This window comes from Oryzias latipes, chromosome 22, assembly GCF_053564925.1.
Source record: "Oryzias latipes strain Hd-rR chromosome 22, Olatipes_Hd-rR_3.1".
In the NCBI taxonomy this organism is placed as follows: domain Eukaryota; kingdom Metazoa; phylum Chordata; class Actinopteri; order Beloniformes; family Adrianichthyidae; genus Oryzias; species Oryzias latipes.
In genome coordinates, this window is record NC_136258.1 from 11,892,747 (window position 1) to 11,905,027 (window position 12,281).

The 12,281-nt window shown below is 38.8% G+C and overlaps 1 protein-coding gene across 2 annotated transcripts in view; it reads left to right on the top strand.

The window, feature by feature from the left end:
- Positions 1-12,281, top strand: part of sntg2 (syntrophin, gamma 2) — a 151,802-nt gene that overhangs the window by 110,554 nt on the left and 28,967 nt on the right. For both annotated transcript variants that reach the window (XM_023951838.2, XM_023951837.2), the window contains exons 13-14: positions 2,081-2,152; positions 2,293-2,502. In XM_023951838.2, coding sequence (XP_023807606.1) covers positions 2,081-2,152; positions 2,293-2,502 — 282 coding nt within the window. The remainder of the gene's footprint in view (positions 1-2,080; positions 2,153-2,292; positions 2,503-12,281) is intronic.

The following is a 12,281-nucleotide window of genomic DNA, read 5'->3' on the forward strand; positions in this document are numbered from 1 at the left end:
TTTTCCCACTGCATCCTTGAATTCCATTGATTATAGTGAGGTGATCGCTACGCCGGGCGGCTGACTGGATGGCAGACAGAGATCCAATGCCACTCTTTTTTTAATACTCAAACCAACTCAATGTAGCATCTTCACATTTAACTTTGAAAATTCAGTATATTCTATATTGTCTTGTCTGCTTCATTGTAGCACAATTTTTTTTTATTAACTATAGTTTTTTAAGAGTGTTTATTTTAATGCACATTCTCTTGACATGTAAAGCACAAAGGAATTGTGCGCAGTTGTAGCGGACTTGTGTTTTGCACCAGGAGATTCGAGCACACGCAGAAGCACATTTGAGCAGTTGTAATCACAGCTTTGGCGTTGTAACTCTAAATGAACACATGCAAATGGGAATTTGTCAGTTGTAATTTAGTTTGTCAAACTTTACAGCAGATGATTTATACACACAGATGCAGGTTTTTGGTGTGCAAGTTCTCACATTTTATATTACAAGTTCTCACATCAAATCTACAAGTGCATTTTTTTTGGAACATATATACCTTCATACAGAAGCAGAGAGGGACACGGTCAGGTCCAGAAGCACAGATGAGCCAGAGGTAAGGTCCATTGCCAAGGACCGAAACACGGAATCTGGAATCACTCCCACTTCCCTGGAGGGACAATGCATGAATGGCACTGCACCAAGCACAGGCATGGAGAACTAAATGATAAATAAATGATCAAGAATAGAGTAGAGAAGGAGAGGAGAAGTTGATGAAAGTAGAGGACAGAACCCCACGCTCCCCAGCTTCTGGTAAGGGTTAAGCTTAGGGTTCAGGTCACAGCTAGGCTTAAAGGGGGGGGGGGGGGGTAGAGGGGAGTCATGTTAGTAGTCTGTGGGTATAGTCGTGGATAGATTGTAGTGCAGCCGGGATCTGGAGGTCCCTTGAAAATATTCATGTGGTTGCAATGGGATCAGATCATCCCTTGAAGTATGTGTGGTGCAAAAGTCGGGTCGGGTCAGGTCGAAGGTGGGTTGAGATGCAGGCAGGATCTGGAGCAGCCTTCTAGCAACTAATTGTAATTCTTATGAAGTTTAATTCAAACTTCATAACAAATATCCTCTGATTACTAGCTAGTCTGGTAATAAGCCTGTCCAAAGAGAAATGTTTTAAGCCTAACTTTGAATGTGGAAATGGGTGTTGTTCTCTCTTACATGAGCTGGGAACGTATTCTAGAAGACAGGGGCTTGGTGGCTAAAGGCTCCACCTCCAATTGTATTCTTACAAATTCTAGGAACCACAAGCAGTCCTGCAATTTGTGAGCGAAGTGTTCTGTTTGGTTGGTAAGGCACTATGAGGTCTTTAATATAGGATGGGGCCATACCATATAAGGCCTTATAGGATTTTGAACTAAATTCTAGATTGAACTGGGAGCCAGTGCAGTGACGCTAACACAGGAGGGGTGTGTTCTCTTCTGCTAGTTCCTGCTAACAATCTTGCTGCTGCTAAACAAGCTTGAGACTTCTTAAGGAACCTTTAGGGCACGCTGCTAACAAAGAGTTACAGTAATCCAGCCTAGATGTAACAAACGCATGGATGAGCTTTTCAGCATTACTTTTAGAAAGTATATTTCTGATCCTATATTGCACAGGTGAAAAAAATGCAGTTTTACACGCCTGAGATATGTGAGCCTTTAAATGATAAGTCCTGGTCAAATAAAACCCCAAGGTTTCTAACTGTAGAACTGGAGGCTATATTTACTCCATCCAGGGAGACTTTCTGATCAGACAGAGCATCTCTCAGCTCTTTAGGACCTAGCATAATGACCTTTGTTTTCTGGGTTTAGGAGGAGGTAATTCATTGTAATCTAGGTTTTGATGTCTCTCATGCAGTCATTAAGTTTTTCTACATATCATACAAATCATACAAATATGATACTGTGTATCATTGGCATAACAGTAAACATTAATGCTGTGTTTCCTGATTATCTTTCCTAAGGGCAGCATGTAAATCTTAAACAGGATGGGTCCTAAGTTTGCACCATTTACCATGTTCTACCTCTTTAAAAAACTACTCTGTCTGTTACTTTGTTTCAGATCAGTTCTGCAGACTGGGGAAAATCTGAAATAACATATAACCTCTATGAGGTTCTTTTCAAGGTTCACAAGGTAAGTCAATAAGAACAAAAGCTGTAATCCTCAGCTTTTGTTCTTTACAGATTTCACAAGCTGATACCGCCACAACACTGGAAAGGATAAAATGAAGGCTCATACAGTATAATAGGTCTTTATTATGTTTTGTGTCACAGCTGTGGATGGCAGAGGACTGCTGGCTGAAGGCGCGGCTCTACTTGGGGCTGGAAAATTCGCCTGAGCAGCAGGACAACGAGCCTCTGTGCTTCAGCATTCTGGTTGGCCACGGCCAGAGCCACACCTTCAGAGTGGAGCTGGCCTCAGACCTGGCCATCTGGGAGAAGTCTTTTCAGAGAGCAGTGTTTTTTGAAGTGCAGCGAATACAGGTGAGTTATTCAGCAGTTCACGCACTCTTAGGGATCAATTGGCAGGACAGCAGGGGTGAAGCTACGGGGGGGGGGGGGGGGGGGGGGGGGGGGGGGGCAAGGGGGACAGCTACCCGCCAACAAAATGCTTTGATCCACCAATTGCCCCTGAATTTTTTAGTCAATATTAATATAATTATTGACAAAGATTAGAAAGTCATTAAAACAAGCTTGGTTGAGCATTGGAAAGAGAACAATATTTTTATATAAACTTTTGAACCCCTCAAATTATTTTCTTCAATAATAAATCTATTGGAAATTGATTATTTTATCTGTAATGGCATTCCACTGTGCTGTTCCACTGTGCGTTTGCCACCCCTCCAAAGTCTTCTGCCTCCCTCCTTGGCATTCCAGAAGCACATTTCTTTAAATTTCAGAGCTTTCATTTAGATGTCTTACTGCTTTATGATTTGATTATTTTAAAGCACAAGCAGTTATGTTAATAATGCAATAAACTCACTTTTAGAAAGGGACATTTTTGGGCTAAATTCATTTCATACAACCATAAACCATCACTTTACTAACAGAACAGCTATTTAAGTACACACACAAGAAGTTTAATTTGAACTTTTGATGATTCGGTAACTGGTGGTTTTTGAGTTTTCTACCAAGCCTTTTTCTTTGTTTACTCACATGATTAGTGTGTCTGATTGGTTCATTAGTGACCTGCTAAGTGATTTCGTTTAGTGAGTCATGAGGTCACAGGCTTGCAGATCTGACTTCATGACCGACTCGGTGATTACACAATGTCTCTAAGTGCAAAACAGATCCAAATCATAGCACTTCAACCTCCATACATTGTTTTGAAGTGTTTTGAAGTTTTCGCCAAATGTGACACTGCAGCTTAATCAATTATCTCCATGTAATGATAGTCGTCCTACTCAATATTGAGATTTGTTCAGATCCAAATTTATGGACATCCATTTTTTTTTTGGTAATTGTTAGTATTTCTCTGTAATCAAATAATAATCATAATGTTTCCATTTGGTATACAGCAAGGCAATAAATATTTAGTCACCCACCCACCAGTTGTGTGTGTTTTGGGCTTCTGCTTTCAAAACTCTTGCGTTTACACATCGATACCCTTGATTTTAAGTTTGTTTTTGGATATATGTACAAAATGTGTGACCATTGAATGCGCAGTGAAAGTTACAACAGTTGAACTTTGACCAATTAAATTTAGTGACGTATGGGTAGTGGGTTTCACTCCCTACTGATGACTGCTTAAAAAATCGACTATAAAAAAATAATTTACAGTTGTAAAAAAAGATTTGTATACTTGCAAAAATGTTTCTGTCTTAACATGTTTATTCTGAAGATGGAGAACATATATTCAAATTTGCATTTGAGTATTTTTAAAATTCAAATCATTGTGAGTCATCAGATTGCAAATATGCCATTTGATGAGATGTAGAAAATATGCTGGGCAGGCCACAAGCTTTCTGCTCTGCTCCATCTTAAGACATCCACTTGTAGATGGCTAGATCCATGTACGTCTCTGTTTTCCGTGTCTGAGCTGGAATCTGGTTCAAAACTGTACGCCTGGTGTCATGATTGACTATGACAAGAATAGACAATATCGCTGAAACCCAGAAGGATAACGCACGAGGACTTGGCAGAGAAAAGAGTTTATTGTTATAGGATGTTGGCAAGGAGCTCCGTGGAGAACGTCACATGAGGAGGCTGAGACGAGGAGAGGACCAGAAGGCAAGTATCCCTTTGCGTGTTGTGGACTCTTTAGTGACGAGGCAGATGAGGATAAGCTGGCAGGTAGCGAAGCGTGGTGAAGAGGGAGGTCTTGTTGTCTTGATGATGTTAATGGTCAGGAGCTTGAGATGAACCCAGGTCGGCACTTGGTGGATGAGGTTTTTCTGTAGACAAGAATGATATCTTAAATTACTTGGCTTGACAAAACAAGGGAATTGTTTGGTGAACGAGGTACACAGAGACCAGGTACTGCACATAGTGGGCAACGAACAGGCGATGAATACTGGAGCCAGGCCATCTTAAATACTGAAGGTTGATGAGGGAACTGCCGACAGCTGGGTCCAATCTGAGGAGGAAGAGGTAGAGAAGGGAGGGGGGAGGAGAGGACTCCCGGAGGTACCATGACACCTGTATAGCTCTGAAATATCACCATTTTTGTTGCACCGGTAATGTTGGGTTGTATGGGGGTCTAAGCTAGCAGGAGAGTGTGTAAATTTAGAGCTTTCAGCAACGGGGTGGGAAATGGGGGCAGGGTTTTCTGCACCAACAGTCCTGCCCTCTACTCAAAGGTGAATTTCTAATGAACTACTGCTGCTCTGAAGAAACTGTCCTCAAAACGATGATTTTTTAAGTTTTGGCCAAAAACTGCACATTCCTGATTAAAAGACCACTGGGAATACTTTTTAAATTGATCAAAAGATGATCGAATGATGATAGAAGACAGCATGTTTTTCATGATGACATGAAAGACTGACAATAGAAATGCTGTGTTGTAGTTACAAAATTGACTATGAGAAACAAAGGAAAAAGATTATTTAAATGAATCTTGGAACAAATTACAAGAAGAGAAGAGAGAAGAATACTGTTTGGTTTATGTGTTGAGACAGAATATCTATCAGGTCTGAGGTTGTGACTCATGTTTGTTTGCAAGTCTGTGTGTGTGTGTGCATTCTAGAGAAAACTGCTACTTGTATGTGTCCTGTTTTTGAGCACAGGAATAGCTATTGCAAGCGTACAAAACGTGTTTACAGCTGTACAACAATTTACACATCTTCAAATTGTTTAAAAGTCACAAAAATCTTACACAAAGACAACTGTTTTGCAAAAGCACGGAATCATTCTGCAATTCCACCTTTTTTAGACATTGACAGATTCCAGATTCCACCTTGTTTGCAGATGCAAAGCTCCTAACATGTGTAGACATTGGGTTACTACGGCAAAAGTCCACAAGTACAGGTATAAAAGACTTTAATAATCTCAGAGACTGATCATTGATGTCCTTTTTAAAATGCAATCATGAGAAATTCCCATTAACGTCTGTCATGTCCATGTTCAGTTTTTAATCTGATTGTACTCCAGAATTTTTGTCTGGGATTCATTTATTTTTGAAATTACGCAAAAACCCAGCTTCACAGAAGTAACTGTCACCCATCAGCCCAGCAAAGATTTTTAATCTGCAGCGACACTTAAACGGTTTAAAGTTCAGACTGGCTCTTCGCACTGAGATTTTAGATGAAACAAGCTGGTAATGAAGTCATCAGTTAAAAATATCACAGCAAATGTCACAAGATGTCTCTTTACTTAAGAAAAGAAGATAGTTAGTTGGAAGATAATTTGTATCTCTGTCCAATTCTTATGTCACTCTGCAAATGTATTCTTAATTCCCTATAATCTGACTGTATAAATGTACATTAAACTCCAGAACAACTTTTATTTTAGAATAACAATCTATCATGCATACAAAGCAGTATTTTCTGTATATGTAAGGGATAATGCCATTATCAGAAACTAATGGAGGACGTGGAGTTGTTTCTGTGAAGTCCAGTCATTTCTGATAATGGACACCTCAAAGAGCATTATCCTGCTTATACCATGGTCACTTACCAATAGGTTTCATTCATTTTTTACAAAAAGCGGACTATTTCTCCAGACCGAAATGAATAAAGTATTATCTATTTCAGTGTGATGCGTTGTCATGGTAATTGCTTTCGATTCTGCATCAACCTTGCTCAGTAGCTGCAAAGGAAAGTGGTATATATTCCAGATATCATAAGTTAAAGAAAGCATCTTTTCTAAGGAAAATTCACCACTTACCGCTTTGTGTTTTAAAACTTCATCATCTGTAAAATGTCTACACAATTTCAGATTATCTATTTAAGTGAAATTTAAGAAGACAATCTGAACCCCCCCTTCTCCCGCCCCCTGTTGTTCACACCTTAACACACATGGTCATCGATAACGGTGAGACTAGCCCTGTAATTATTTGGTATCAGATCGACACCCAAATTCCCACTATCGCCCACCACTACTGGGTAGCATCCTTTTCACAACACAAAAATGCTAACCGTTCGAAAATGAATCATGACGGAGAAAATAATGATTTTGTTTTGTCCCCCGGCTGGAATTATATGATAGCAAGTCTTTCATGTAATAAAATAGAGCTGTGAAAAAAAAACCTTGAGGAAAATTTGTGAGATTTGCAACATTTTGACGTTTTGCACTAAGCTTCTTCTAACTGTGAGTACATGGGCTAAAATTGGGTATTGACAGACCTTTATGAACATCACATGCAAAAAGCTTGTTCAAATACCCACTTTCTTGAACGTGTCAGACGTGACTGGTGTGTACGTAGCTTCAGAATCAATATATTCGTGTTAAGCCACACGTCAAAATAAAAATCACTACACTTGACAGAAATCGGATGCTAAAAGTTCTTCTTTCTTTAACATTTCTAAGCAAAATATTTACGAATATAACAAGTTTCTTTTTCTGATTGGGGAGCCATTTCTACAAAAAGCGACACTTTAATAGATGTTGTGTGAAGATAAAATTGCATTTTGGACACAGAGAGGAGTCATCTGCTTTTTACACATCTGTCATGTTAACACAGCCGTGTGATGTGTGATCGCAAAAGCCCAGAGTGGGTTAAAGTGGGTTTTTACTGCCTCAGCTTAAACAGGAGAAAAAGCACAATGGAGGCATTACTTATTCAGAGTCACACACTCTGGGACAAAAACCTCCAAACATCTACTCCCTGGCGAAACAAAAGCTACCCCAAAGACAAACAAAACACCAGCAGCTTCGCTGCAGATCCTTTTTATATTTGCTTTAAATATTGTAGTATGTTCTTGTTTTACAGACTTTTTTTGGGCAGTACTCTGCAGTACACCTCCCCCGAATTGAAAAAAAAAATGGATATGAATTGCAAAACGTAAGTTTAACTTGAAATTGACATTATAAATGTCTCTGTTCTTTTAATATGTCTGTTTTTTCTGCATCAAATAGGGTTTATGAAAGACAATAGTTATTATCTAATTATAGAGGTAGATAAAAATTGTTTTTTGTTGACAAAAATAGAAGTTTTACTCTAAAACAGGGCATTTAAATCCCTTCTTCTCAAATAAAACTAAGAGAAAGAAAGTCCTTCAGGTGAACCTGAAATGAAAAGCTCTCCTGCTGCACTCGTCTATCAAGCGAGGTGTGACTTGCAAACGAAGCAAAACTGTTGTTTGCTGCGCACACCCTCCCTGCGACAGCACACTGTGTTCGCCTCTTGTCAACACGCAGCTGCTGCTGCTGCACACACAGGAGCCTCCCACGTCCAGAAGTACACGTAGCATACATGGAACCACAGACCTTTACTGCGTTCACATCGAACACGTTTCGTGTGTCCAAACTGCGTCCGCTGCCTCTCTTTACACGTGTGACAAAGTAGCTGCTTGATGTTTGTCCAAAAGTGTGTTCATAAACCGGCTACCAAACGTTTTCTGCCTCATTTCTATGTAATTGAAGACCCAAATGATGTTGAGAGATAAGGTTTATTTATTTTGAAGAACTCTACAAAAGCATTGGCAATCACGTCTCCATGTTTGGGTTCGTGAGATCATTCAGAGACTCTCCCAACACAATGAGGCTCACCATGTACTGCAGGAGCTGCGTCTGAATAACGGCGCTTTCGGTGGTGGTTCCGCCTCACTTTGACTCAGTTGATGACTTGCTGTCCCACATTAGTAGAGAAAGGGACACCATTAGAATAAGAAATTAAGTTTAAGAAACCTTTTATTATTGTCTTGATACAAATAAGAAAAACATCCTTAATTTGAGGAGGAGAACAAATGGCAACAATCAGATTCTCCTTTATGTTGGTTTTTGACTCCACCGCTGATGACATTATCAACACGTTACAGGCCAAAGCTGAGTTCCTGATTGGTTGACTCAATGCAAATTCCTCGCCAAAGTTTAGATGTTCAAATTCACTGGGCGTGGCCAAATATTAGCTGCACTTTAGAATTTTTGTTTAGTTGTTGTGCCATCCGAATGGTGCTGCCGCTAGACTGCTGCCCGGTATGATGCTCAAAACCTGCCTCAGGACCTCTGTTTACATCTGTACATTGACTTAATATTGAGACTGTTCGCCCCTGCATTGCGTTTTGCGTTTGGTGTGAATTCAGGTTTGGACGGCGGGCACGGCGGGCACGTGATGCGCTTTCAAGCACGCTTTCAAGCACGCTAACACATGGTGTTAATACTGGACAAGCAGGGAGGGCCTTCTTTTTCTTTTTCCACTATTTACTAGCGCAAGTCTGCCACCTACAGTTGGAAGAGGCTTGGTGAGAAACGTCAAAGCGGTGCAAATTTTGCAAGTATTGCTCTAGGCTTTTTATTTCAGAGCTCTAGTACCTGATTGGTTCTCGTCAAAGTTCAGGTATTTAAGTTCTGGAAATATTGTGATGCAACACCTAAAACCCGCTGGTGCCAGACCAGGGATTGGCAAACTGCGGCTCTGAAGCTGCATGCGGCTCTTTTATCCCCGTGCAAATTGTTTCAGTGCGAATGTAACTTCACCCAGGAGCAGTCTTCCTACAGCACCCATCCTCATGCTGATCCGTTGAATGTTTTCCAAAGTTTTTGTGCTTTGCCCATACCTGGTGTGTTTGATGGGAATCGCACATAAACCATAAATGAGATTCAGAGATTGGCTGACATGACAAAAATGAAAGTGTTAAAATGAATACCGTGATGAGATCCAGTCTCCATGCTCTGCTGCTAAAAGGCTTGCACTTCGTAGTCTAGCTTCAATCATGCTGTCTAGATGTTGGTATCCATATTGTATATGTATAAAGTCTTTGTTGTTGCATCTTATGCTTTTTTTATCCACAGCTTGTTTTTGATGCCAGCAGAACGGTGGTGAAGTGGTTAGTGCTCTTGCCTCACAGCAAGAAAGCCCCCGGTTCAAGTCCTGGCTGGGGGACCTGAAACAGAACATCAATGGGAGACCTTTCTGTGTGGAGTTTGCATGTTCTCCCCGTGCATGCGCGGGTTCTCTCCGGGGTCTCCGGCTTCCTCCCACCGTCCAAAAACATGCTTCATAAGTTATTAAATTGTCCATAGGTGTGAGTGTGTGTATGGGTGTGTGATCGTGACCCTGCTGGCCGCCCCGCTGGTCGCCCCGACTGGCGACCTGTCCAGGGTGTCCTCTGTCTTCGCCCATAAGTGGCCGGGATAGGCTCCAGCAGCCCCGTGACCTCGAAAGGGAACAAACGGAAAAAGATGAATGAATGAATGTTTCTTATACCTTTTATTTATTTTTACTTTGCTTCACTTATTCTTTTCCTTTGTGTGCTGCTTTTTTTGTTTTAGTAATATTATCTGTCGTTGCTCCTCAGTGTCAGTGTCAGCAGATAAAAGGGAAACATCTGAGCAAACTTTCACCACTGACAACCATCTAGTGACACTTTTGCAAGATCATGTCACCAAGACGCATTCATTTCTATTGCAAGTGATGATCCTTTCACAAACTTTAATCCCACAGTAATTAGATCATCCTTTGAACAACCATTAAAAGGGATGCAAGGTGCTACATTTGATCTGATGAGTTTACATTTACTGTTTGAATTATGTAATTTTCAGTCAATTTAATGCTTCACTGATAAAGGCTTAAATGCATGAGAGTTATCACAATAGTCTTTCTTTTTATGAAGGAGAAGTTAATTACATTTAAAAGTAAAATGTTAGTCAGTTTCCATAAATGTATTTTAATACTTTAAATTCAGAATTAGTACTCACATCAATGAGCCATTAAATTGCTTCTTAAGCAAATATGGTTGACGTCTAAAGCTTTAGGAAATAGTGCATTGATAGGCAAACCGTGTTGGAAACAACTGAACCATAGTTAGTCAATACCTGTGCAATACATTTTAAGATTTATTCATATGTATAGCTAATGTAAACAGAATCAAACAGACATACGATGCCTATTTGGCTTTTTGCGTCTTAAAATATAACATTGTGGCAATGATGAAGAGACACTTGTCTACATATAATTGTTATTATTATTATCAAGTTCTAAATTCTGTCAGGAAATGTTCCAGCTTCCATCCATATTAACTTTGGTCAAGTTTCCTCATTTAAAGAACTAAAGAAAGATCTAGACATAGTTTGAGAAAAAATAAAAAAAAGTAAAAAATAAAAAAATAAAATAAAATGTAGTTTTTCAAAATACCAGATTCCAAAAGTACCTCTTTGTAATGTTTTTTTTAACTTATTTTTTATATTTTTAATATTATGTTGTTGACAGAGCTGACTTACCAAAGGTACGCGATCGTTTGGGGGCCCCAAGCTGAACATTTAATAAAAATATCTAAACTAATTTTACATCTATCAATATTTAACTTTGTCATAAAAACTCCCAAAATTACTGAAATGGCATAAGATTGATCATGTAAAATTGTTTGGTCTTCCCCCGTCCTTCTGCAGCAATGGTATATTCCAGCCAACAGCAAGTCTGGAGACTTGCATGTTAGCGAGCAGAGGCAGCATTAACAAACTGGGCCATTTCCAGCTCAGTAGGGCTGTTTTTATTCTTACTTTGCAGTCATAAATTGCTTTAGGTGGATGGACATAATTTGGGATCGGTTTGGGAGTTTATAGTTCCTGGTTGAAATATGTTACATGCAGGGAAGTGCGGTCTGGGAAATTGCAGGTGACAGGCAGTGCTTCACCTGTCCTCTTCCTCACCTGCCGTCATGAGATGTAAAGTCTACTGATAATAAATAAATGTGTTTACATTAATCTGTTACATAAATTCAAATTATAGGTTTGATTCTACTTACTTTAGTTATTTTTATCTTCAAAATTGCGTTTTTGCTTATTTCCTGCTTAATTTCAGCACACAGCTGCGAGCTCTGCCCCACGAGACATTATGCAATCCTGAGTCAAGTTGGGTTGGTTGTTCTTTTAGTTTACTTAGCGTATGTAATAAGGTATTAATAATGTAATAATATAAGGCTTATTATTGTTATTTTTTATATTCTAGACATTTTTATTCCATGTACTACTTTTCTATATAATAGGTGATGTATTTCACTTCAGATCTGAGGTGAAACCCCACTAAAACGACAGAATGAGGCAGAAAAACAACTGAGCTTTTGTTATATTAATACAAATAAAAGATCATTTGTTTTATGAATGCATATACTGGTATACGTTTTTGGGGAGAATTTTTACTTTTGGTGTTGCATTAAATTCCTTTTAATACACAATTACACAAACAAAAACTAGGTTTTTGAATTAATCTCAGGCTATGTTTGATTTAGTTCTTACTGTTTTATTTAATATTTGGAAATAAATATAACAAGAACTCCTATAGTGTTATTTGTGTGTTTTTCTACTTTCCTTTTTTTTTTATTGCTTTTAATATTTGAGCAAAACATGAATGGTTGTTAGTCAAGTTTAATAGGAGTCCGTAATTTGATGTTTTGCTCTGACAGACTGCAAAAATGGTGGATGTTATATGATTTATATAAAACTTAAAAAAGAAAAAGGTTTCGGTTTTGCTTTTAAGCTTCATTAGTTTTAAAAATAACTCTTTATAATATTTTATCACTTATAATCCTATAAATATTTCAAATTTATTGTAAAAACAAAGGAGCATCATTCTTCATATAATATATGTCTGGAATTAATAAATGAACCTTCAGCCTAAACATTTTCAAAGAAATGTTTAAAATTCAAGAGAGAGAAAAGTGTTACTC